Source organism: Orbicella franksi, chromosome 8 (genome assembly GCF_964199315.1).
Source record: "Orbicella franksi chromosome 8, jaOrbFran1.1, whole genome shotgun sequence".
Lineage (NCBI taxonomy): Eukaryota > Metazoa > Cnidaria > Anthozoa > Scleractinia > Merulinidae > Orbicella > Orbicella franksi.
Window position 1 is genome coordinate 2,611,092 of NC_138152.1, and position 27,109 is coordinate 2,638,200.

Genomic DNA, 27,109 nt, shown 5'->3' on the forward strand with positions numbered 1-27,109 from the left:
AAGATCTTTGCTTGCAAGATGGCATAAGACATGCCCTCTACATATCATATCTACGTCACGAGTTGTCGTGTCTACAGGGCCACGTCCACACTACGCCGGAGGAATTTGAAATGGCAGCTTTATTTTTACGGTTGGGGTCACCGTTACACTAATCCGGACCGAAAACGGAGCTTTTCGAAAACGCTCTTCAAACCGAAGGAATTTGAAAACGCCAGCTTTGCGTTTTAGTGTGGACGGAAAACGTTTTGAAAACGGAGCTTTTCAAAAACGATGGCGTCACGATAATCACGTGATTTCCCTAACCGAGTTTTACCCAAACACAAATCCAAAATGACCTTTGATTGTTGTGTTTTAAAATTTCTCCGGCGTGGTGCATGTGCAATTTGTACCTAAGTTGTATCGTAACGGGCAGTGGCAAAAATGGAACCTTACGAGACTTCCATGTGAATGAGCTTAAGAATATAACCGAAAGGCATATAAACTTTGTCTTTTTCGTTTTAGTCGGAATCCCCTTTCCAAAGGTTCCTTGAAGCGGAGACGTAGAGCGAGTTCCTACTGGACAAAAAGAAACAAAGTGTTTGGAACTTATAAGTATTTCGTATGGTCAGCACTTGCCGCTCTGCAGGGTCGTCGTTCAACTTAGCGAGAAATGAGACTAGACTAGAATCGTAATGGTTTTTTTACTACTTTGTTGTTTTTGCTTACATTGAAGTTGATTTATTCAGCGTTCAAGATGATTCAAGACCTCTCGGGTGTCTAATTCTACGTTTATGATGTGGCCATTTTTTCTATTTATTTCTATTTCTTTTCCGGTAAAAGCATTCGCTGAAACTTAACCTTCTAAACGTAAATAACCTCGGTTAGATTGTAGATAGTTTTCTTTACTTTATTTTTTATCATTATTTTTACTATATATTTGTTTGTTTATTTATTTTTTAATTTTCGCAAGGAAAAGAATTTTCTGAGTACTACGTACCGAGGATTAAAGTTCCTGTAAGGAATTTTAAAAACCTTCTGAGAATGTCATTTTATAGCATCTTGCCAAAACAAACCAGGAAAATGGTATTAATCTAGAAGTGGAAAAACTGAATCAAAGAGGGCTTTTTTCATAAGATGGGCACGATTATCCGTCAGAAAAAGGCAATCTTTTTGTTCCGTGTTTAATGTTTTTCACACGCTTTATTTCAATTGCGTTTAAAAATTGATACAAGTGTAAAACTGATCCGCTCGCAACAATGACGTTAGGCTAATCTAGGCGGATCAGTTATTATCAGATTACTTATATTAGATTACTTAAAAAAAACAACAACAACAACTAGAGAGACAAAGCAAACAGAAAATATCAACATTACTTTTAAATTATAAGACGTGAAAATAATAACATGTAGGCATCAACCATTTTATCAAGTTGAGTAGAGAACAACAAGCCATAAGAGTGTAATGTTGGTATTTCTTTGAAGCTGCAGTGATTTGGGGACCTTTCTATAGCTAATTATTGTTTACATTTCCTTCTTTTATCATTGAGGTATTCATAATAACTTCTTGACGATTACAGTTATGTTACAGCAAGAGATTATAATCATATTCTCTTGGTTACAGTTCAATTTTTCCGTAGCGTTTTGTAACTGTTTTTGTAAGTATCTGCATATTAATTAAATTGCGTTTTCCCATTGTGATCATAGCTGGATTGGTGATAGCTAATTAAAAAAAAAAAGTATTAATTATTGAAACCTCGAAACAACGATTTAAATTAACAACTTGCATGACACAGGGTTTGGTATACCGTGGGATTTTCAAAACAATGTTCCTTCGTTGCCTTAGAAACTGCCATAAGAGGCAACTCTCTTTCCAATTAACATTTCCAGGAAACAGTAGCGTGTAATTCTTTAAAAATGTCGAATGTCAACCAAGCTTCTAGGAGGCCAGGACGCTTTTGGCAAAAATACAGCACTGCATTATATGTCGTCTCAGTTGAATATACAAAGTAACGATAATAACATTCTGTTGCCAAAGCTTGATGACAAGAGAGTTATTTATCGAGTTCGAAAAGTCCCATGGTACCTTTAAAAGTACACCGTATGTCTAAAGTTTTAACCTAGTGCGTGTTAGCTCAGTGCTGGTGACAAAGAGGAATGGAGATAAACATACAAGAGTTCTTTAACAATATCCCACCAGTTTTATTACTATATAGTTGTACTTGTTGTGTTACAAGAGCATTAACTTGTCAATAAATTCGCTTTTAACTTGTTTCAAACTTTCTCGTCCATTTCTGACTCCATTATATTGCTTGAAAAGAAAGGCAATCCCCTTGAATATCTCCTTGCTGGAAAACGAAACAAAAAACCTAATATTACTGTAATGCTATCTCAATTATTCTTATTATTTTGGCGTTGGCAGTCCTCACGAATCATTCCGGCAGCTCGAGGAAGCTACATCACAGCTCTCTCCGGTTGGTGTTGTTCGGTTGTCAGAATACAATTTCATCCTTTGGAATCTTCTTTTGAAGCGCTCCCGGATCTACAAAACCCCGAAGAAAAAAAAATTAATTAACGCGTTTCTTATTTTGGTGCTAAGTCAATTAGACAGCGGCTATGGACTGATCTAGGAAAATCAGGAACAAGGGTTCGTAGCATTTGGCTTGGCACGGTACGTTATGTGTGAGGGATCTACTCCCCCGGAAAACGAAAAAATTGTCAGGCTTTTTGAGATCTTATGTCCTGTATTCTAAGAGCCTTTTGAGGAGGGAGGGTCTCTTAATCCACCTTTGGCTAATCAATTATATATTGTCCTGTATTCCGGAAGCATTTGCGACGGGGAGGACCTGTTAATCTGTCTTTGGCTGCTTGATTATTTATTGTCTTTATTGTTGTCACACTCAGCTGTTTGACAATGTCTGTTATTGATGAGGGAGATTCTATACAAGTTTTAAAGCCCCCTTCAAACATTTATCTGCTTACTTACATCGTTATTTCTCAGGCAATGAAAAACGAAAATGGAGAATCCCTGTGAAATTATTGAAATATAAAAATAACGTTAACAAACACAACTATCAAGACTAAATACAATTTTACACTCTCTTGTAAAGCACTATACCTGAGTGGAGTTCAGGATTACAAATACGTAGGTGAAAGCGACGTGTAATGGCGACAGAAAACCAAACAGCCACGTGACACCCAACAAGGGAACCAACACCACGAATGCTTTGATGCCAAGTCTGCAAGAAAACCACAGAAAGAATTATATACTTATTGAGGACAACTGAAATATATCTCGATCAGTACAGCTTCTTATTTCAAGAAGTTTGCTTTCTTGTCTTTTTGCCTAAGTAGTCAGCATAAGGAAGCAGTAGGCAGCTAAAGTGGTATTGGCAATTTTTAAGGAAGATCGACATTTTTCTGGCAAATGATTATTTTGTCGCTCTAAATAAGAACACGTCCTTTTCTTCTTGTGATCTACTCGTGTCAAAGATTCTTCTTAGCGACATATCCACTAGGCTCGATTATCAGCCGATGTTCGGGAAACGAGGCCGCTCTTCTCTCGGGAAGGAACGTAGACCAGACACGGCGAGAGAGCGGCGGAAATCGAGCCTACATGTCCACTCTCGTGAAATTTTGAGTAGGTACCCATGAACTGAATGAAAGTAGGTCATCATGTTTCGAATTCTCATAATGTCTCTTACGGTTTGTCTCAATTATTTCGCCATTTCCACATCCCTCATAATACACCCTGTTGCCCCCCAAAAGTCTGGATAACCTTAAGTTTGTTTCCCATTTCTTCTGGGTATCAAAGTCGTCCCAAGAGAAACTGAAGACAATGCCTATGCAAAATTTTGGGAGGTGTATTATGGGGGGATGTGGAAATGGCGAATACACGGATTCGGCTAACGTGTTAACATCCTAGCTTGTTTTCACCCAATTCAGATCATGTGATGATTCATTTGGGAGGTTACAATCGTTCTGTTTGCACATGCCCTCGTGCACTCAGTTACACGTGACAAACTGAGCACTTGTACTCTCAAATGAATCATCACATGATCTGAATTGGGTGGCAGCAAGGATAAAAACACGTTAGCCCAATCCGTCTATTTGATCTGCTCTATAGAGGAGTTGGCTTCGAAATCGCACCTGATCTGCTCAGACTGGTTTTCCTTGGCGTGTTGCATTGTCATCATCTCCTTGATAACTCGCACCAGGATAAAGGTGTTAAGCTTCAAAAAATGGGAGCAAATAATCTCAATGCCATTTTACAAAAATGTAATTTTCACTGATGTTTTGGACTGGTGTTACCCTTTTAACTCTCTAAGATGGTAACGATTTGTATTAATCTCCAAGGCCTTTTAAGGTTCCCAGCAACCAAGTGTATAATAAAGGAAGATTTAACCCTATCACAGACAGACCATGGTGGTTAACAACAGTTTTCAGCTCTTTCCAAAACCGACACTTTACTTTTTATGAGAAGAAATACGGAAACCGGGATAAGCTCCGGCCTGATGGACCACTTGGCTCGTATGCAGAATTCGCTTTTAACCATAGCGTTAAGTGCTAATACTCCAATAAAACGTAGACGTACTCAGTGAGCCCTATTTTGAATAGTGGAATTGTATCTCAATAGGACACAACTTTTTGTAAAGTTTTACAAACATTTTTAAAGTTTGCGATGGCTCTTAACCCCCTTCACAGAGGATCTTTGTATCTTAACTTGCTTATCACTATTACGAATTTTTGTTTTTTCCACTTTTTAATAAAACAAGTATTCGAAGAGCGCGTGTTCGGTACGAGATGGCTAAAGCTATCTCGGATCTAACGACAATCACATACTGAGATCTTTGTATGGATAGATGGAAAGTATTTGAGACTCTAAATTCAGATTCCAGAGAATTAAATGTTCGTTCACTTACAAGTTCGACGAGCCCAACAAATGCGATAAATATCCAGATCAGATTGTTAGTGGAAGATAACCAACAGCTTAGAGTAAGATAAGAAAAACGTCGCTAACAAACATTACAATGAAGGACTGAAGAGAAACGCAAAAACAAGGGTGATCTAAAGGACGAAAACGATGTAGTTTTAATTGTCAAAAGGAATTTCCTGGAAATTTCTTATATGTGCTTAACATTTAAGGCCCGTTCATAATAGGACGAATAAATTTGAAAACGGAGCTTTATTTCTACGGTTGCTGTCTACCGTCCACACTAATCCATTACGAAAACGGAGCTTTTCCGGCGAAAACGCTCTTCAAACCGGAGCAATTTGAAAACGCCGGCTTTGAGTGTTAGAGTAGACGGAACACATTTTGAACATGGAGCTTTTCGAAAACGATGGTTTTACGATAACAATGTGATTTCCCTGCTCGAGTTTTCCTCAAACACAAATCCAAAATGACCGGTTATTGTTGCGTTTTTGAATTCCTCCGGCATAGGGTGGACGGAAAACATGCATTTGATGCGTTTTCCTGAGAATGAAATTAAACCTCTGTTTTCAAATTCCTCTGGGGCGTAAGTCCTTGGGGAACTAATTAATCCCTCCTTCCCCCGATCTGAATCAAAAAAGAAAAATCAAGAAGTGTTGTGAGTTCTTACTACTTATCGCTGACGAAACTCTGGATTCCATCTTTTCCTGCAGCAATGCCCAACGATAAGGCTACAATAACGGCAGGAAGTCCTAAAATGAGAACAAAAATATATTTTTTTAATATGCTTCAGTTTCATTTCTTTAATCGTGATGTGATTTCAAGACTTTGACCTAAAACCGCAGATAATGTAAAACAGGAATTCTGGGCTATCGGTACTTCTAACTTAGTGGGGAGTTTTGAAACAGGCCTCTCAGGCCTCTTAATCTAAAAAACTCACTATATAATTCCTTAATTTAAAAAGGAGTATAAGCAGCACCTCTTAAGGTCATTCCTCACATTTGCATTGCGCATCCTTACTGCGCATAATTTATGGCGTCATTAGCGCGCGCTCGTGCACGCGCATACTGAAAACATGACGGATTTGCCTTGATATTGAGCTCTGTCAGTTGAAAAATGGCTCTAGCTCACCAACGAGCACGGGCACCCCAATTTTTTCTCCAGTCATTGTAATCAACTAATCATAAGCTTTGCTTGAGAAAAGACTGATCTAATTTCTATCGCTGAAAATTGAATAAATAAGGAAAATGGCAGATACACTGTGGTCTTTTCTATTTTGCAGTCGGTAACCACGTCAAGAAATTTGGTTCAAATTTTTAATCAAGGATTAAGCTTTCTGTCTGAATCAAACTTAAAACGTTTATTAGTGTCCGACACATTGTATTGACTGTAGTTTAATGCGTGTTCTTATGAGTCCGGGCTCACAAAGATGTTACAATTACTGGGGATGCGTTCTTATAATAAGCATTAAATAATGCCAAAATGAGGCATTTTCAATGCCTCACTGCTCCTTAATGAACATGGGCACCCCCCTTTTTATTTCAAAATTGAAGTTATCATATGACAAATATTCAGTGGACAAAATTTGAACAAAAATCTATTGTCACTTTTATTTCAGAGGATTCACCTTAGATACTTAATATACATGTATAATTAGGAATAGTAGGTGTATTTCTTGTATTTCCATAATGTATTTCCGTAATGTATTTTCAGTAATGTATTTCCAGTAATGTAGTTTTGCTCTCCGCATCTACTTTAACATGGTGGTAACCTGCTCGAAAGCCAAGGCCACTCGGGTTACCCCACATTTTTTGTTATTTTCTCCATAACCATACCGTAAATCCTCGAATTAGCGCCCTCCCCCTTCATTTTCTTCTAAGTTTGAAATAAGCGTCCCAGGCGCTAATTCGAGGATTTACGGTATGTAACATTTGTTTCGTTTCCCATATTTATTTTGTAATACTGATATAAATTTTAAAATTCTGTAAATAGTGGACCATAAAAATTGATTGATTGATTCATAAAACTCTCTTTTGTTATTATTGGTGGGTTTAAAACTGTGTACATTGATTTTCTTCCTAATTAACCCTCTTTTAGGCCCATGTATTGGGAACCTTTAATTTGTTGTCCTATAGAAGGGTGCACTTCTGTTGGCCCTGCTTAATGTGTACTTTTATTGCTCCTAAACTGTTTTCCCTTGACAATGTTCATCCATTGGACCAGATAGAGAACAAAACAGTGGTTGATATTGCCTCTTGTCACAGGAGCTGCTGGAAATTATTTATAATAAATCACAGTGTTTTGCTGATTGCCCTTACCCCAGGAAATCCCTTGATATACCCGCATTTTGTCCACGATGTTGTAGACCTTGACAACAAACAAGTAAAGGTAGATTCCTTCGACGAACATCCAACAGAAAGCTGCCATCAGAAAATACTGCAGAAGGGCCGCCACGGCAACACAGGCATCCTGCACAACAGAATGACAGGTAAGAGTAGTTCAAAAGACAAAAGACAAAACTCACGACAATTTTGAATAAATAGCTGTTCTCACTTTGTTTTCTGTAGCATCAATTCCGGCAAGGAAGATGACATGTCCTGCTCCAATAGCAGTGGTGAGGCTCACCCGGATGTGGGACAGAGGTGTGTGCCGGTCGCTGCCAGATCCCAGATAGATAAATGAAAAAAATAAAAAAATATAAAAAAAAAATAAGGCAAATAAGCAATTCAGCTTAAGAAAGACAGAAATCAAGAAGATTAGACAGGTGAATATTTTGTTCCCGTGTAAGTTTGTGACTTCAAGGTGCCAAGACCATGGCGGGAATTTTGAATAGTGGCCTCACCGGTACCTATATTGTATTGTTCTTAGCACACCGGTGAGAAAGAAGGACTTTGAACGTGAGGTTTCTTGTTCAAGAACAAAACACAAGGAACCCCGCGATACTTTATCATGAGCTCCGCGCCTGGAGTTAGGTCACTGCGCCTTTTATCATGGCCCCGTCCACACTTCGCTGGAGAAATCTGAAAACCCATCAACTGGGAAAAAATTCTGCAGGCTAGGGGAATCACATGCTCCCCTTCCAAAATGTTTTCCGTCCACACCAGAGCGCAAAGCCGGCATTTTCAAATTCCTCCGGTTTGAATAGCGTTTTCGAAAAGCGCCGTTTTCATAACGGATTAGTGTGGACGGTAGGCCTAACCGTAGCAATAAAGCTGCGTTTTGGAATTTGAAATTGGTCCGGCGTAGGGTGGACGGAGACTAAAGTAGAAAGTATAAAGACTACGTACGTGAGCAGGAGATAGCTGATTACAGTGAGAACAACTCCTGTTAGAGATAAGGACATTCCTACACGTGTGAGAACGGTCAGGATTTTGTCGTCTTCTGTCGATGGCTTGGTTGGGCCCTAAAAGTAAATAGAAGACGTTCACTTTTCATTTAATAAACTGCAATCCAATGATGTAATACGAATTCAAAACACTTGTCAGGGAAACATTCCCCTGTAGTGTGGCTGTTTTTTAGTGCCCAGGTATTGACAGCTTTAGCAACAAAACAAATGTTTGAACGCGTGAATTTTTTTCAGTAATCACAACTAATTTTTTTTTTTATTATTTACGAGTGACCTCCTTGGATTTGTCAAGTCATACTTGACGACGAAAACCATCGTACACTTTCTTTAGCACAGTCCAGGAAATTCAAGCTGGGAGCTTTTTAACGCTTTTTAACTCTCAAATTGTCAGCTTTTACGGCCTTAATTATGCACTTTCCATAAAGGACAGGCCACATCACGCTCACTTTCAATTTCTTAAGAAGAAATGAAGCTTACCCCGCTGTCGCCGCTGTCGGCATAATCCATGAGGACAGCAAAGTGTGTCAAGTGATTACAAAGACATTCTGTCAGGGAGCTGTTTATTATCCTCGTTTGACATCCTTGCCCTGACCAACCCTCGGGACTATAGATAAAAGTGTTAACACTTTCACTTTCAAACTGGAAAATATCGATTATATTTCTTATTTCGCCATGATAATTTGTGCTAATTCTTATGTCTAAAACTTTGATTGTACAGATCGAACGCATCATTTTCACAATTTGACCTTCTTGCATAACAGGTAGATTTGTTTGCTGATGGTGCATCACCAACTCGCATCCCCCCCTCTTTCCCCGGGTGTTTTATTTATTCCTGGGGGATAAAAAGCGGTGGGGCGGAGGGGGTGGGGTGGTGGTTAGATACCATACAGAGATCTTCTCTGTCGAAACTTTCAGTAGCTGCTCATTCATCCTTCGTGGAAATTTGCTTTACATCAAATGTTTCTTTACGTCATTTGACATCACCATAGCAACCGAGCTTCGACATGAAGGTGAAGCCAAATTTCGTCTGTTTTACCAGTTTTAAATTTCGTGTTTTCAGTTTTCTTTTTTGAGCAGCATTGCCGAATTAGTTCTTTTTTATGTTCTGTGATCTCTTTAAGTTATATTTTCATCAATTTACAAAAGTTTTTACCCCTTTGAGAAAACCCTGAAATCCAAATTGGTGGACGTTATTACCTCAAATGACGACGTCATAAAACGCTAAAAGCAACAGAAATAACATATTATTTTGTAGAGCAAGTCCCGGGTTATCTATTTAAAGTAAAATAACTTTGAAATGTTCAAGGAAGAGGGGGGAGGGGGGAGGGGGTTTCCATTTCGTACCAAGGCGGAGGAATGAAAATGCTTGTATCTGTGAGGCTAAACACAGTTAGGATTGTGTATAAATGGAGACTGAGTTGAACCAGTTACTTACTTTTCATCTGAGAAGTTCCAAAACACACATTCTCTATTTTTTCCCACCGCCTAGAAACAAACACGTTGATGAAATTCTTACTTGTAGATTTTGCGCAGCTGAAGATCTTTTTGCGGAGAAAAAATACGGTGAAATAAATGGAAGGAAACATAAAAACTAACAAAAAATTAATAAAGTGTCAGTCAGCCGGTCTGAAAATATCAACGACATGCACTTTGACGGTAGCTGAAAAATAAAACCAACGGAATTAAAAACAGGTAGAAGACCCACTTAATCAAATCTCCAGGAAAGAATATAGAGGTGAGGTGAATTGGGGACCATCACAATACAAACTACATAAAATTCTTATTATTAACCATCATCCTATTTTGATTCAGAAGGGCTCTTTTAATGGTCTTCTCAGAATTACAATACTTTGCAGGCCCAAATGTCTGGACAGGCGTAAATATTAAAAATCTGAAGACAGCTTATGAATACGTATCAGACAAATACAACACAATGATGAGCAAACACAGTTTTTTTACCTCAGTGCTCTCGAAAACTAACGTGACGTTCTCCAGTAATACACCTGGCCAAGGGTATATTACGGCTGACATTATTATGCTATTGAGCCACCTGAAAGAACCAAACAAAGGAATAAAAGCGGGACGCGTTAATTAACTTACATTGAACAATCATTGTCAGCTCCTTTAAGATCATGGAAGGGAGACTTCTGAACCCGATCCTATTAAGACCAGGGACTTTGAAGGTTTGTAACCTCCCGACCCCTCCCCCCACCTCCTTTTTCCCACCCCCGTTAGTCTAGCTGTATACACACCTAGTCTGGTTTGTTTTATTGCTGCCAGCTGAATGGTTTGACGTAAGCAGTTCATGGATGTTGTTGTACGTGACACCAAGCACCACAGAGCCTAACTCAAAAGAGCAAGAACAAAGCAACCAAGCATTAACCATTTCAATCTTTAGTTTTAAATATTAATTGTCCTTTCTGATTTCTATGCATCTCTTTCAATATTCAGAATATGATATTAATATATGTAGGTATTTCATGACATTATAGACTGAAAGATCAAGGTTCAATCATGGACAAAAGTCCTGGGACAAATTTGCATTTTGGCGCCTTTGCACGCACGCCAGACGCGAATACAACCCAGTCATCTGCCAAGTCCCGCCCCCTACCCAACGTACAATGTTGAAAACTAGTACCTGCAATTTCTCCTGAGTTTTAACATGGTATTGGGTAGGGAAGGAAGAACAGCAACGTGTCTTTGAAAGGATAGCAATGTTTTTTTCGAACTTCAGTTGTAAAACTCATAATTCGTTGCGGATAATTCGATTGTAGAATTGATTGCTTGACTTAATTCAAGTAAAATACGCCTTTTTTAAAAATGAAAAATCGAACATGGCATGCTCAGTTCCAGGAAAATGTGTACAGTAAATACAACAAAAATATCATCCGTTGTGAGGAATGACGTTCAATATTCCAGTCTCTTGTCCTAACACTGTGAAGAGAAGCTTTTATATGTCCGTAATAATGGACAGTTTTCAATGTTCTGTACCAACCGTTGTAAAAACTTCTCGATGGGATACTGATGTAATTTCCTTTAGGTCCGTTCAGAAGAAACTCCGTCTCATTGCGCTGGTGCCTAAAAACGCGTTGAACGCGAAAATCTGCAAGGCAGAAGGCAACGTGATAGTCATTGATCTTGCAAAACATAGAGAAGAACATCAAGGAGTGGCCCAGAGGCTACGGAGCGGTGTCAAACGTGCATTAAAAAAGGTCAAGAATGACTTTCCTGCCCTCTCCTCCTATTCCTCCTCCTCCTCCTTGTTCTCTTTCCCTCCCTCTCTCCCTCCCTTTCTCCCTCACGCCTCTGCGTCCCCCTTTTGACCCTGGCAACTTGAATTTGCGTGGAACAGTAATATTATAACTTCAATTTGAAACACCAGGTGGAAAATCTCACGTCCTTCTACAAAAATTCCCACGCAAACCAAAAAATTGACTTACCAAATTGGTTGCTCTCGTATGTGAATTTAGGACTTGAGTCATTGAGTTTTTCTTCCGCGAACCCGATAAAATAGTCCTCGAAAGCACCCATGGCGAAAAATATGTCATCTGTATTTCCCTCGCTTACATTGTCCTGTCGAGTAACATTGTTTGATATGGTTCTGAACTCCTCTATGGCGGTGTTAAGCGCAGAAACTGCGCGCTATATTGAGGTTTAAGATAAGAGGGTTAATTTAGTAACTTAAAAATACTTCACTTTCGTTTTTGTCTATAACCTCCAGGGGGTAATAGGCCGGAAACTTTCAAATAACAAAATAAAAATTGGTTTGATTTCCGTCCATCTCCCTCTCCGCCTGTACTCCGTACCTTAGAGAATTTTTAACCAATGGGTCGTGATAATAGCAGGCAAGTCAAGAATTTAAAGAAAACGGCAAAACCTTTCGGTTTCAAAGACATGTTTCGACAGAACCTACTGTCATCTTCAGTTGATTAACGTACAAAGCGTTGGAAGTTGAATAAGTAGAAAAATACTAGTTAACCAATAATGAGTGTTCATAGTAACTCCGAAAATGTATTCTCTAAAGTGAAGAGTATGAGATGATAACAACATATCTCGTGGTATAATTACTTCATGACATCCACAGAAACGCGGTGTAAGACGGTGGTGAGACTTTTACAACATAGCTATCGTAGTCTTGGGCAACACCCACATCCCGCTCAGGGTTTGAGTTGAGGGGATGGAAAATTATCGAGATTTAAGTCTATAAATTTTCTACTCCTTACGATTAGACTACCTGTGGGGCGTCTTTCTGTCCAACGTCAATTTTGTACAGCGACGTGCAAAAGTTATCCGTCTAAAACAAGAATGAATTTATTATTATCATTATTATCATTATTATCATTATTATTACTATTACTATTACTATTACTATTATTATAACTATTACTATTACTGTTACTGTTACTGTTACTGTTACTGTTACTGTTACTGTTACTGTTACTGTTACTGTTACTGTTACTGTTACTGTTACTGTTACTGTTACTGTTACTGTTACTGTTACTGTTACTGTTACTGTTACTGTTACTGTTACTGTTACTGTTACTGTTACTGTTACTGTTACTGTTACTGTTACTGTTACTGTTACTGTTACTGTTACTGTTACTGTTATTGTTATTGTTATTATTATTATTAAACACGAGTAAAAGAAAGCTCTCATTTTATTGTCCAAGGTGGGAATTCTATTACTATATTATTTTGCTTCCCTTGACTAAGAAGATAAAATTCGCACCATTCTCTGGGGGGAGAAGGTGGTGCGCCATCATCTTCAGCCTAGAAGTTAGTAAAAAATAAAATGTGGAAAGCCCGTTAAGGATTTTTTGCTCCTTTGAAAACAGCAAAAACTGTTAAACATTAGAAAGTTAAATTCTCACCGGGTACTGTGGTTCCTCTATATCAGGGGAGAATGCTGCAAAAATCAAACAGTAAGTTTATGGACTATGAGGAAACTTCTCGTGAAGTGAAGTGATCTTCATGGTAGGGTCGACACACCAATGACGTGACTTGCCTAGTTCCTAGGCCTGATGTATTTCGCCTCGGTCCGAGGCAAAAAGTGGGGCCTATTTCGAGCCGTTCGTCTCGGATACGTCACCGAAATCAATTGACCCTGAAGGTCTGGGACAAAACTTTACAGGAACTAGGCAATGACGTAACATCGTTGCCTAATTCCTGTATCGCTATTTTTCAGGCAATCACGGTCAATTCATTTCGGTGACGTACCCGAAATGAACGGACCAGACACTTTTTCGCTAAGGACTTGAAACCAATTAAGCACGGCGAAATAATTACTGAAGTCTATGACCTACATGTAGGTAAGTGACTTTGTATCTCTAATTGCATGTATGGCATTGATATCTACCCCCAAAAAGTAAAACGAATGGTAACTTACGTTCGTCTGGCGATTCGCAGGAACATCCCGTAACCTTGAAAACGAAAGTTTTGGTATCTGATGGACTTCGGGAGCAAACTTTTCGGCGTATTTTGAAGGAAGTTTTCCTTATCTCCTCAAATGCTGAACGGAGCTTTTCCTTCCGACATCCCATTTTATTGCGCAGGGCTTGGAAGTTCTTGAGATACTGAACTACTTTGCGTGGTTTGAACTTGGGTATAACTATTGGAAACGTCTTCCAGCGTTTTGCCCCAATGGCATGCTTGCATTTTGAGAAGCTGTCATTGTTACTCTTTGAGCAAAAAATTGTTTCTTAAAGACAAAAAATATATATAAATACATAAGTAAATAAATAAATAAAAAAATGAAGAAAGAAATAAAGAAATAAAAAATGAAGAAATGAAGAAATAAAGAAATAAAGCAATGAAAAGATAAATAAAATTAAAATCACAAAGCGCACATAGATTCTGCTGAAATCTTAAGGCCGCAGATTAGCAACTTGTAGTCTTTAGTAACTGTCACTCAATCTGTCGATGCGCTGTAATATTCCACCTAATTTTCACTAAATTCCTAAGTAACATGGTCCGTTTGTGTGCTGTTGTATGGGTTTGTATTTATTACCTGACCCTGTTATAAATATGACGTAATCACTAGATGTGACTGCGCAGTCTCTTTTTAGCTGATTATGACCATTATGGCTATTTTGGGTAGCCATGAACTGATTTCAAACTTTTTAACTTGAGCAACATTCAGGCTATAGTCGTTGAAATTTAATTTTCTCAGAAACATGTGTCAACTGCTGATTTGGTCGTGTGACCTGACTTTTCCATGGCAACGTGCGTTACATAAACACATGTAGTACACTACATTCCCACTACATAAACGTACCAGTCTAAGAAGAGCTTAGAGTAGAATCTCACGCCCTTGCCCAAAAGGGTAAGAATTTCCTTCTTCTTTGTAAAAAGGGGCAATGAATGGAAGGTTTCTGAGAGTAAGATCGTTTAATATTTACCTAAAAAATCTGGAATTGTCGGTCAGAATGTAAACGGTAAGACAATTTTGGCTCGACCGACCGGAAAATTGCCAAAATAAGGGAAAGCCTTGAAAGTAAGTCCAAAATTTCCAACCGAAATATCCAAGTGGAAAATGCGCTTACCATTTGCAATTCTTCACGGCCATCTTGGAATCATGATCGGGTCGAACTCGTCTCAGGCTCTTTCGGTAAATTTGGGATATTTCAGAAAATGGAAAGTCGCCCTTCGGAACGGAACTTATCATCAGGAATTTTTTTTTACCATTTACACAAAGCGTTGACGAATCAGTTCCCCGAGTAAATAGTAAATAAGCTAAGACTGTTGTAACGTCTAATGTCTACTTACCAGTTTCATTGTCATCTTCGCTGCAGTTGCAACGTGATACTCTGACAGCATAGTCATTTCTCCTGAAAGGCCGGCAAGGATGAACATGAAAAGTATCCATAACTGACGAAGAAGCGTTATCGCCTGAGGCAGCTATCTGGGATGGAAACGACTGGCGGAACATGGCTGAACATTGCCGAGCCCAACGAGCGGTTCCGCTTTCATTGAAACAACGGGCAAATAAGTCGCACCAATTGGAACATTTTTTAAACTGCCATGAATAATAAGTTTTAAAGGGCCCGCATTTTATCTGACGCCAAGGGTTTTCTCGAAGTTCCTTACAAATGTTTTCCTGTGCATTGTCAAAGTCTAAGGGCTCAGCAGTAGGACATGATGCTCCTGAAATTTAAACGAAAGTAATGTTGGACAGCTAACCACTAATAACCAAAAAAGAGCGGTTTCCAATAGCACGTCAAAAGTAAAGCGCAATGGCTCTTTAGAACAATTTTCAATCGAGTGTCGAAAGTAATTAGACAACTACTTTGGTTTTGGGTTTGTTTTTACCACGGTGTGAGATTGACTGAGTCGTCTAACCGATATGAAATTGGTTTGGTTTTGGTCTTACGACACTCAATTGAAAACAGCTCTACTACGCTGACTAAGTAGCTTTAAAAACACCTCCCCCACCCCCAACCCCCCGCTGCATCTTCCATTCAGAAGTAAAACAAAAGCCAATAGGGACTCGCTCACAAGCGTTCCAACGCTTGTCAGCTTTATGTGAAGCGGTGTTCTATTGAGTGTCGTAAAACCAAAACCAAAGTAATCACTCTAGCCAATCATAAAGGACACAGACAGTCCAGTGAACCAATCAAAACTCGTATTAAATGCAGGTAGCTGACGGGAAGTGCGGGAAGACGTGTGCGAGCGAGTTGGCGATTGGTTTTTGTTTTAATTCTGATTGGATGAAAAAGTTGCGTGAGTATTTTTAAGCTAATCGTTTGGCGTATAGTAATGCAAAACCAAGTACTTTTCGACACTAGAGTGAAAACTGTATTTTTTTTTTTGAGTCTTTGCCGTTCTTTACAAAACAACAACGTAAAATGATTAAATTCATCGTAGTCAAAAGAACGTTTACCACGCACGTTTAAATTTTTAGTTTCGAATTAAACGGTTTCTAACATATTCAGTTTTGGGATAGCTCTGACGGGGATAGACAAACTGAATGAATTCAGAATCTTCCGTGATTCGCTGGCTGAATTTATACAATCGACGTTTTCGATGCCGTACCGGCGACAAATTCCCCTGTCTGTGAAATGACAGTGAAATTTACTTTATTTTGGCATTAATAAACTCAGCGGAAGCGAGGAGATAGGGCTAAAAGATCATTCATAATTTGTTTTTATAAAATGAAGGTAATGTTGCATATTTATTATAAAATAACTTTAGGATTGGCAATCAAGCATCTATGCTTAAAATTATAAATCAGTCTGTTAACTTACTTCGCCCACTTGATTTTGTGATCCAACTTTCAGCAACTGAGAAAGAACAAAATGAAAATACAAAGCCAACAAGTTAAAAAAAAAAAAAAATTCAATATGACATTTTTGTGCATATTTAAAATATTTTTTATACTTCCCAACTTAAAACTACAACAATCTGCGAAAAAAAAAAAGTTTGCTGGAGGACGGCTAGACTTTCTAGAAGTCCTTTCCAATAATTCTTCCCCGGCCTGTTGGTTTCGCCGTTGGAAAGGCCTTTTCCCACTTGCAACGCACCAAATTTTACCGGTGGATTTTTCCACTGGTGACGTAAATACACATTAACCAATGAACAAACAAATACTGACTATACATCATGACGTCGCGCGCGATCAACGACACAACTCTCAGAACAAATGTCTGCTGAGTTCAAGTACTATAAAAACCTTCTTCATTCAGCTTTAGATTTTGTTCTCGCATATACTTAAGGATATGAATTTTATGGAAGCAATTGAATATGGTGTATCCAACTTAATTTCAAGTCTTTGAAAGAAGGACAGGGAAAAGCAGTGGAAGGCTATTTATCCGACCAATATGTGTTTGTTTACTTAATACGGGCGCGATCTGAGCTCCTGAGTGATCCGGATCGTTTGAGAGAATTAAGTTTGGACCTTTCGAAGAAGAACAGAGCCGTTCTTGCAGTTTGTGTAATTGTTGCACTTTTAGTTGTTTTAATGAATGACCAAGTTTCTCCTCTACAAAGAAAGGGCATCGCAGCAAATTTTGCATTGGCCGTTTTACCGTGCTCAAGGGCCCATTAACCGGTCTTTTCGAGCCGTTGCTAAGGAAAATTTATTCTCATATAACCTCATCATTTTTAGTTAGTTCAGAGTTATTTTATGTGTTTTAGCTTTTTCATGATCAGTAACACTAGGGATGACGTCATCAGGCCACGCCCATGGTCATGTGACTAATACAGAAAAAATGCAAAAGCTACCAGGCAAATTACTTTGTCGGCATTTTTTTCATTGATTTAATATTTTAATTTAAATCCCCATTACGCTTTGCATCGATTTTGTTTCATTTCTACAAGGTCAGATTTTGAGAGCTTTTCAAAATATTGAAAAATTCGTAATTTTCTGAAAAAAGCATGATTTCGAAAAAGGAAAAGTTGGCTTTATGCGAAGTTCGTCAAAAAAGGCTCGATTTAATGAAAAACTGCGTTTCCTTTAGCATTTAAAGAAACCGGCAGTGCGCCCGATGTCTTTTGGAAGTTACCCTATCAGCGCGTGCGCAATTTACACTACCAGCGCACTTCGGTAGATCAAACAAAGCCACGCGGAGTTAGTTTTTCTATTTCTATTGCTTTTGTTTTTCTGTCTTTCTCTTATTTTGTCTTTGCTTGTACTTTTTTTACTTTGTATTTTGTTAAACACAATGAAAAACAGCTAAAATGTAAGCGAATTTGCAAGCTTTTGAGTTGTTATTATTTTCCGCGCTCAGGCTGACGTAAGTAACCGGAAGTGAAATTTCACCTCCTTAGCAACGCGCGCGAGCGCGCGCATGATCGGTTAATGTCGATGAAGGAGTTTTGGGAACGGCGCTTTTATTCTCTGCCGTTCGTTGCGACTTCGATTTTCAATGTTATTTAAACAAGAGAGCTTTACAGAATTAAAGTTCTCCCCGACTAAGTCCGTCTTCTTTAGTTTATTCGGATTCTTGTCGATACAAGCTAGATCCACATAAGTTTATAGCATTTGTCAGGCAGCTCTCTGATCGATAGCTCCAGGTGGTTAATCCAGACTAAAACGAATAATTCTCGATCGGCTTAAACACGGTTTTGTCTTTTCAGGAGGCGTTACTCAACGGAACAGCTTTCGCCGTTTGTCTGCTGGCTACATACTGCACTGAACACAAATAAGTTCATTTGAGTTAGGGAACAGTACTCATAAACAATTTGATGGCAATGATTTTCTGCTTTCGCGACGATCGCGCGCGGAGCACATAAGAAGTGCGAAATGTCAATCATGTTTTTCGCGCCAAAAATTTAAACTCTGATTCACATTCCTGCAAGTGAAACAAGTCGACCTCTCGCGACTTACGTCGCTCGCGCTCGCCCTCGCGACTTCGTCGCACGGAGATAAATAAGTCGAGGTTTAAGAAAAGGTCGACTTGTGGCAGGTCTAGAGGACGTCTGGCACGCAAATTTGCCACAGTTTCAAGATGCACGAGCTGATCACGTGCGAGATGAAAATTTCAAGTTGTTGTTTCCCTGGGGAGCTAATGTCTTCTGTTCCCTCCAGGGAATTAGGCCCAGTCCACATCACGCCGGAGAAACTTGAAAACTCAGCGTTATTTTTACGGTTAGGCCTACCGTCCACACTAATCCGTCACGAAAACGGAGCTTTTCGGAAACGCTCTACAAACCGGATGAATTTGAAAACTCGGCTTTTCGTTTTCATGTGGACGGAAAGCATTTTGACAACGAAAAAGTTGGCGTCACGATAATCATGTGATTTCTCTGACCGTGTTTTCTTCAAACACAAATCCAAAATGGCCGGTGATTGTTGCGTTTTTAAATTCCTCCGGCGTAGTCTGGACGGAAAAGATTTGATACGTTTTCAGAGAGAAACCTCCGTTTTCAAATTCCTCCGACGTAATGTGGACGGGGCCTTCGTTAGTTTTGACCCAGGGAACGCGATACGATCTCCTCCAATCGGAAAACGTCACGTTAGGACGTATAACAACATCTCAAGTTGCTTACCTCAAAGAACAGATGCTACGCATCTTTTAAAGATGATTTCAAATTAAATTCAAAAAAACAGAAATCAACATGATTTTTTTCCGTCTCGTCGAAAAATAATCTTTTTTTTAACTGTTGTAAATAATTAATGCTGTGGAGCATCTCGCATATATGACAAGTTTGGAAATAATGAAATTTTAATTCTATTTATTTTTAATTCAAGTATTTCATGATATATGTCCATAAAAGATCTGTTGGCCTTTGAAAGGATTTCTCTTTTTTTTGGTTTTGTTGTTCAAAGGTGGCCAATTTGAATTCACGCAACGAACTGACGTCAACGGTTTATAAATGGCGTATTGCGATCAGCTCTTAAAATAAGCACATAGTAAAACAATAACACACAGTAAACCAATAACATTTTACATAACGTAAAACAAACTACAAAAAAAAAAAAAACAGCGTCCAAATTGTCCGTACTAGGCCATGTTTCTTCAATTTCCGCTTAACGCTTAAGTTAAGCAAATACATGGCTTAAATTTTAGATTTTATCATTCGTTTTGAATATTTAATGTCAAATTTGTTATAATTGATAGTTTAAATTTGTTTTTATAAGCCAAAGATCCTAACTGACTTAGATTTTTTACACCTATGTTGAAATCGAAAAAAGCTAAAAGAGCATATAGTGATGAATAAAATTGTAAGGGTATTTCTTCACCAGATCATCGTAAGCCGTCGTAAGCTGTCGTAAACTGTCGTAAAGCAACGGTATCCGTCGTAAGCCGTCGTTAACTGTCGTAATCGCCAACCATGACTGGGCGGCCATCTGCTGCATCATTTCCTCTCGTTAAAATAGCATTAGAGGCTTAATTTTAAAGCGATTTTCTCTGTTGTTGATGATTTTGTAGTTAGTTTATTTAGATTCTACGTTAATTGTTGTTATGTAAATAAGAAGATAAAACTGGCCACAACAACAAGCGGTATAATATTAGACTCCGTTAACACGTCATTACTACTCACTCAGAATCAACCCAATAAATAGAGCTCCTTTTGTGATAGTTGGAAGTTTCATCATCTCTCTTCAAGCTGTAGTTGAACCAAACTTCTTTCATTTGATGAGACGTGCACCGTAGACAGTGCAATTCTGTATGCTTCCAACCAACTTCGCTTTCTCAATTTTCCCGTTCAACAAGGATATATGAAGGTACGGAAACTGCAGCCAATGGAATACCGATTCTAGCTCGTGTTTATTGTTTCCAGTCCTTTACGACGCAACAATGTATTTTTCATGCGAAAACATTATATCCAGTTTGGTCTATTATCGTAGGATTATGACATGTAATGGTACCAGATGGCATCTATTGAATAATGGTGAATGTCAGCTGTTCTTTTACCTGAGCTTCGTTTCTGTAGGAAAATAGGGGGAATAAAGGCTTAATTCCAACGATCGCCCGTATTCCAATGTACAATGGATTTTGTTTCTAACAAACGCAGCGCCCCTACAGCAAAAGTGAACCCCTCGGGTGTACAAGTTGGTGGGGGGTGGGGGGGCGGGGGGGGGGGAGATGAATGCCCCATAAGAGTTTTTTTAAGTTTTGGAAAGGCGATTTACTCTATTGGTCAACTGCGTGTGTCCATCATCTTTGACGTTGCCATGGCAGCGACAAGTTTTGACATAATTCTGTATTTTGAACATTTCATAAGCTTTCCGGCTTGATTTTTCGATAATTTCCATTCGTTGTTGACTTTTCGAGAAAATAGTGAAATCCAAGATGGCGGATCCAAGATGGCCTGTCAAATGACGTCATTATTAACAAAAATGGTTTCATTTTGTAGAGCAACCTCTGGCAGGGCTATCTAATCGATGTAAATTTATTTCGCTGTGCCCTAAGAGAACGAAAACCCAGGGGAGGGGTTCCATCCACCCCTCCCCACCTTGTACCACGGGGGGGGGGGGGGGGCTATTAGTTAGCTTCATCATCATCATCATCATCTTTATTTAAAAACACGGTAAATACATCAGGCATTAACAACCTTGTACGTTCGATGGTTAAAAGACTTTGACATAGGATAGACTGTTTCGACAAGTAAATTATGTGGTCTTCTTTGTTATTGAAGCATAATATTGAACACATTGATTTGGAATGATTTCGCCCTAGGCCCCCAAAATATTTCATACATACCTCCTACTACTTGTTTAGTTATTTACTTGCTGTGAATGTTGTCGGAATTGATGTTCAGGGTATTGTTGATGTTGATTTTGCTGTTGATGTTGATTTTGATTCTGATGTTGATGTTGATGTTCCTGTTGCTGTTGGTGGTGTTGTTGATGTTGCTCTGCTAAAAATGTTTTTATTGGTACTGCTACTGCTGCACTGGTGCTGTAGCTGTTGGATACAGCAGGGTCTTCAATGACTATATTACGTTTGCCTTCTTTTATGCAGCATATCCACGTGAAACCCGTCATCCACGCTTTTCCCAGAAGGCGGTAAACCGCTGGCTGCTTGCTGTAACTCTTCTACGAAATCCATCGCTTATACAGCACCGTCGTCAGTGGTGTTCCAGTCCCATTGGGATGAGTGAAGCCAACACTGATTCTATTACCGTCTTGGTACAGTAGGCATCTGTGATGAATCTCGGCTATGCGGCTTGCAATCTACACAGTGTTTTAGTACTTGTGTTATTAGGATAGGACCATTTTTGAACCACTAGCTAGCTTGGAAAAGAAGAGGGAGATAGCTGGGAATGGCTACCGCGGGTTTGGCTTGAAGCGATAAAAGAAATCGTAAGACTTGTCGAATTTTTCCTGTCGGGACAAAAGGATGATAACAAAATGTAAGCTCACGTGAACTTAGAAAAGAGTAAAGAATTCTTGTGAATGATTATCAACGAATAATACTTAGTAAATACTGTGATGTAGTAGTGGATAAACTTTTACCGCTTCTATACCCAACATTCTTTTATAAACAAACCCATAGATTGGTCTCGGGTTGCAGACAGATGATCACGATTTTACTTTAGATTGAGAATAATATTTCACGTATAGAAGATAGCATTTTAAGAAGTGGCATATGTTATTGATAATGAACCTTCTATGAAGTTACATTGTATGTTAGTAACCTAATGTCATTATTTGGTCAATGTGTACTTGGTTGCAAGATCGACCGTCTGGTCCGGTTCCAGGGGTGAAGTGAGCAGATATAGTTCACAACAAATCCATCGCTGAAGCCATTTTTAACATTTTAACATTGAAAACTGAGAGCAGCTTAACAAGAGTAATAGAAAAATGCTAAGATCTTTGCTTGCAAGATGGCATAAGACATGCCCTCTACATATCATATCTACGTCACGAGTTGTCGTGTCTACAGGGCCACGTCCACACTACGCCGGAGGAATTTGAAATGGCAGCTTTATTTTTACGGTTGGGGTCACCGTTACACTAATCCGGACCGAAAACGGAGCTTTTCGAAAACGCTCTTCAAACCGAAGGAATTTGAAAACGCCAGCTTTGCGTTTTAGTGTGGACGGAAAACGTTTTGAAAACGGAGCTTTTCAAAAACGATGACGTCACGATAATCACGTGATTTCCCTAACCGAGTTTTACCCAAACACAAATCCAAAATGACCTTTGATTGTTGTGTTTTAAAATTTCTCCGGCGTGGTGCATGTGCAATTTGTACCTAAGTTGTATCGTAACGGGCAGTGGCAAAAATGGGACCTTACGAGACTTCCATGTGAATGAGCTTAAGAATATAACCGAAAGGCATATAAACTTTGTCTTTTGCGTTTTAGTCGGAATCCCCTTTCCAAAGGTTCCTTGAACCGGAGACGTAGAGCGAGTTCCTACTGGACAAAAAGAAACAAAGTGTTTGGAACTTATAAGTATTTCGTATGGTCAGCACTTGCCGCTCTGCAGGGTCGTCGTTCAACTTAGCGAGAAATGAGACTAGACTAGAATCGTAATGGTTTTTTTTTAACTGCTTTGTTGTTTTTGCTTACATTGAAGTTGATTTATTCAGCGTTCAAGATGATTCAAGACCCCTCGGGTGTCTAATTCTACGTTTATGATGTGGCCATTTTTTCTATTTATTCCTATTTCTTTTCCGGTAAAAGCATTCGCTGAAACTTAACCTTCTAAACGTAAATAACCTCGGTTAGATTGTAGATAGTTTTCTTTACTTTATTTTTTATCATTATTTTTACTATATATTTGTTTGTTTATTTATTTTTTAATTTTCGCAAGGAAAAGAATTTTCTGAGTACTACGTACCGAGGATTAAAGTTCCTGTAAGGAATTTTAAAAACCTTCTGAGAATGTCATTTTATAGCATCTTGCCAAAACAAACCAGGAAAATGGTATTAATCTAGAAGTGGAAGAACTGAATCAAAGAGGGCTTTTTTTCATAAGATGGGCACGATTATCCGTCAGAAAAAGGCAATCTTTTGATTCCGTGTTTCATGTTTTTCACACGCTTTATTTCAATTGCGTTTAAAAATTAATACAAGTGTAAAACTGATCCGCTAGCAACAATAACGTTAGGCTAATCTAGGCGGATCAGTTATTATCAGATTACTTATATTAGATTACTTAAAAAAAAACAACAACAACAACTAGAGAGACAAAGCAAACAGAAAATATCAACATTACTTTTAAATTATTAGACGTGAAAATAATAACATGTAGGCATCAACCATTTTATCAAGTTGAGTAGAGAACAACAAGCCATAAGAGTGTAATGTTGGTATTTCTTTGAAGCTGCAGTGATTTGGGGACCTTTCTATAGATAATTATTGTTTACATTTCCTTCTTTTATCATTGAGGTATTCATAATAACTTCTTGACGATTACAGTTATGTTACAGCAAGAGATTATAATCATATTCTCTTGGTTACAGTTCAATTTTTCCGTAGCGTTTTGTAACTGTTTTTGTCAGTATCTGCATATTAATTAAATTGCGTTTTCCCATAGTGATCATAGCTGGATTGGTGATAGCTAATTAAAAAAAAAAAAAGTATTAATTATTGAAACCTCGAAACAACGATTTAAATTAACAACTTGCATGACACAGGGTTTGGTATACCGTGGGATTTTCAAAACAATGTTCCTTCGTTGCCTTAGAAACTGCCATAAGAGGCAACTCTCTTTCCAATTAACATTTCCAGGAAACAGTAGCGTGTAATTCTTTAAAAATGTCGAATGTCAACCAAGCTTCTAGGAGGCCAGGACGCTTTTGGCAAAAATACAGCACTGCATTATTTGTCGCCTCAGTTGAATATACAAAGTAACGATAATAACATTCTGTTGTCAAAGCTTGATGACAAGAGAGTTATTTATCGAGTTCGAAAAGTCCCACGGTACCTTTAAAAGTACACCGTATGTCTAAAGTTTTAACCTAGTGCGTGTTAGCTCAGTGCTGGTGACAAAGAGGAATGGAGATAAACATACAAGAGTTCTTTAACAATATCCCACCAGTTTTATTACTATATAGTTGTACTTGTTGTGTTACAAGAGCATTAACTTGTCAATAAATTCGCTTTTAACTTGTTTCAAACTTTCTCGTCCAATTCTGACTCTGTTATATTGCTTGAAAACAAAGGCAATCCCCTTGAATATCTCCTTGCTGAAAAACGAAACTAAAAAAACTGTTACTGCAATGCTATCTCAATTATTCTTATTATTTTGGCGTTAGCAGTCCTCACGAATCATTCCGGCAGCTCGAGGAAGCTACATCACAGCTCTCTCCGGCTGGTGTTGTTCGGTTATCAGGATACAGTCTCATCCTTTGGAATCTTCTTTTGAAGCGCTCCCGGATCTACAAAACCCCGAAGAAAAAAATTAATTAACGCGTTTCTCAAGTTATTTTGGTGATGCGTCAATTAAACAGCGGCTATGGACTGATCTAGGAAAATCAGGAACAAGGGTTCTTAGCATTTGGCTTGGCACGATACGTTATGGGTGAGGGATCAACTCCCCCGGAAAACGAAAAAACTGTCAGGCTTTTTGAGATCTTATGTCCTGTATTCTGAGAGCATTTTGAGGATGGAGGGTCTCTTAATCCACCTTTGGCTAATCAATTATATAGGGTACGTACCATCTACATGGGAAAACCGGAAATTCCACTTGCAAAATCAAATGGTTCGCGCCATTCCGTTTGGGAAGCTTCTGAAAATATGGGCTGTGATTTGAGGTGATGCTATTTTTCTGCTCTTTTAAGTCTCTCTAGCTGATGTGGATATACTTTATAGCGATTCCTTCTCTCGCAACGTGGTATTCAACTGTTTAATGTTTTTGCCTGAAATTTCCAACCTGATGGTTTCTGTAAATGGTAAGCACCCATATTGTCCTGTATTCCGGAAGCATTTGTGAAGCGGGGGGAGGGGGGGGGGGGGGAAGGGCCAGTTAAAGTACCTTTGGCGAGTTGATTATATATTGTCTTCATTGCTGTCACACCGGACCCAGCTGTTTGACAATGCCTGTTATCGATGAGGGAGATTCTATACAAGTTTTAAATCCCCCTTCAAACATTTATCTACTTACTTACATCGTTATTTCTCAGGCAATGAAAACGAAAATGAAGAATCCCTGTGAAATTATTGAAATATGAAACAACATTAACCAAAACAATTATCAAGATCAAATACAATTTTACACTGTCTTGTAAAGCACTGTACCTGAGTGGAGTTCAGGATTACAAATATGTAGGTGAAAGCGACGTGTAATGGCGACAGAAAACCAAACAGCCACGTGACACCCAACAAGGGAACCAACACCACGAATGCTTTGATGCCAAGTCTGCAAGAAAATCACAGAAAGAATTATATACTTATTGAGGACAACTGAAAAATATCTCGATCAGTACAGCTTCTTATTTCAAGAAGTTTGCTTTCTTGTCTTTTTGCCTAAGTAGTCAGCATAAGGAAGCAGTAGGCAGCTAAAGTGGTATTGGCAATTTTAAAGGAAGATCGACATTTTTCTGGCAAATGATTATTTTGTCGCTCTAAATAAGAACAGGTCCTTTTTTTCTTGTGCTCTACTCGTGTCAAAGATTCTTCTTAGTGACATATCCACTAGGCTCGATTATCAGCCGATGTTCGGGAAAGGAGCCCGCGCTCCTCTCGGGGAGGAACGTAGACCAGACACGGCGAGAGAGCGGCGGAAATCGAGCCTACATGTCCACTCTCGTGAAATTTTAAGTAGGTACCCATGAAGTGAATGAAAGTAGGTCATCATGTTTCCAATTCTCGTCATGTCTCTTACGGTTTGTCTCAATTATTTCGCCATTTCCACATCCCTCATAATACACCCTGTTGCCCCCCAAAAGTCTGGATAACCTTTGTTTCCCATTTCTCCTGGGTATCACAGTCGTCCCAAGAGAAACTGAAGACAATGCCTATGCAAAATTTTGGGAGGTGTATTATGGGGGAATGTGGAAATGGTGAATACACGGATTCGGCTAACGTGTTAACATCCTAGCTTGTTTTCACCCAATTCAGATCATGTGATGATTCATTTGGGAGGTTACAATTGTTCTGTTTGCACATGCCCTCGTGCACTCAGTTACACGTGACAAACTGAACACTTGTACTCTCAAATGAACCATCACATGATCTGAATTGGGTGGCAACAAGGATAAAAACACGTTAGCCCAATCTGTCTATTTGATCTGCTCTATAGAGGAGTTGGCTTCGAAATCGCACCTGATCTGCTCAGACTGGTTTTCCTTGGCGTGTTGCATTGTCATCATCTCCTTGATAACTCGCACCAGGATAAAGGTGTTAAGCTTCAAAAAATGGGAGCAAATAATCTCAATGCCATTTTACAAAAATGTAATTTTCACTGATGTTTTGGACTGGTGTTACCCTTTTAACTCTCTAAGATGGTAACGATTTGCA

The 27,109-nt window shown here is 38.8% G+C and overlaps 1 protein-coding gene across 3 annotated transcripts in view; it reads right to left on the reverse strand.

Moving 5' to 3' along the window:
• Positions 1-1,986: 1,986 nt before the first annotated feature.
• The window catches only part of LOC145495417 (adhesion G-protein coupled receptor D1-like), a 42,399-nt gene continuing 17,276 nt past the window's right edge, over positions 1,987-27,109 (reverse strand). For 2 of the 3 annotated variants that reach the window (XM_081475029.1, XM_081475028.1), the window contains exons 15-16: positions 26,915-26,997; positions 25,605-26,009 (exon numbers count right to left, since the gene is read on the reverse strand). In XM_081475029.1, coding sequence (XP_081331155.1) covers positions 26,958-26,997 — 40 coding nt within the window. In that variant the 3' untranslated portion in view covers positions 25,605-26,009; positions 26,915-26,957. Of the gene's footprint in view, positions 2,518-2,961; positions 3,004-3,093; positions 3,215-4,124; positions 4,208-4,897; positions 4,965-5,578; positions 5,661-7,226; positions 7,378-7,461; positions 7,565-8,195; positions 8,312-8,731; positions 8,859-9,689; positions 9,740-10,213; positions 10,305-10,506; positions 10,598-11,249; positions 11,358-25,604; positions 26,010-26,914; positions 26,998-27,109 lie in introns of those variants that run through there. The other variant, XM_081475027.1, reaches the window with a different exon arrangement.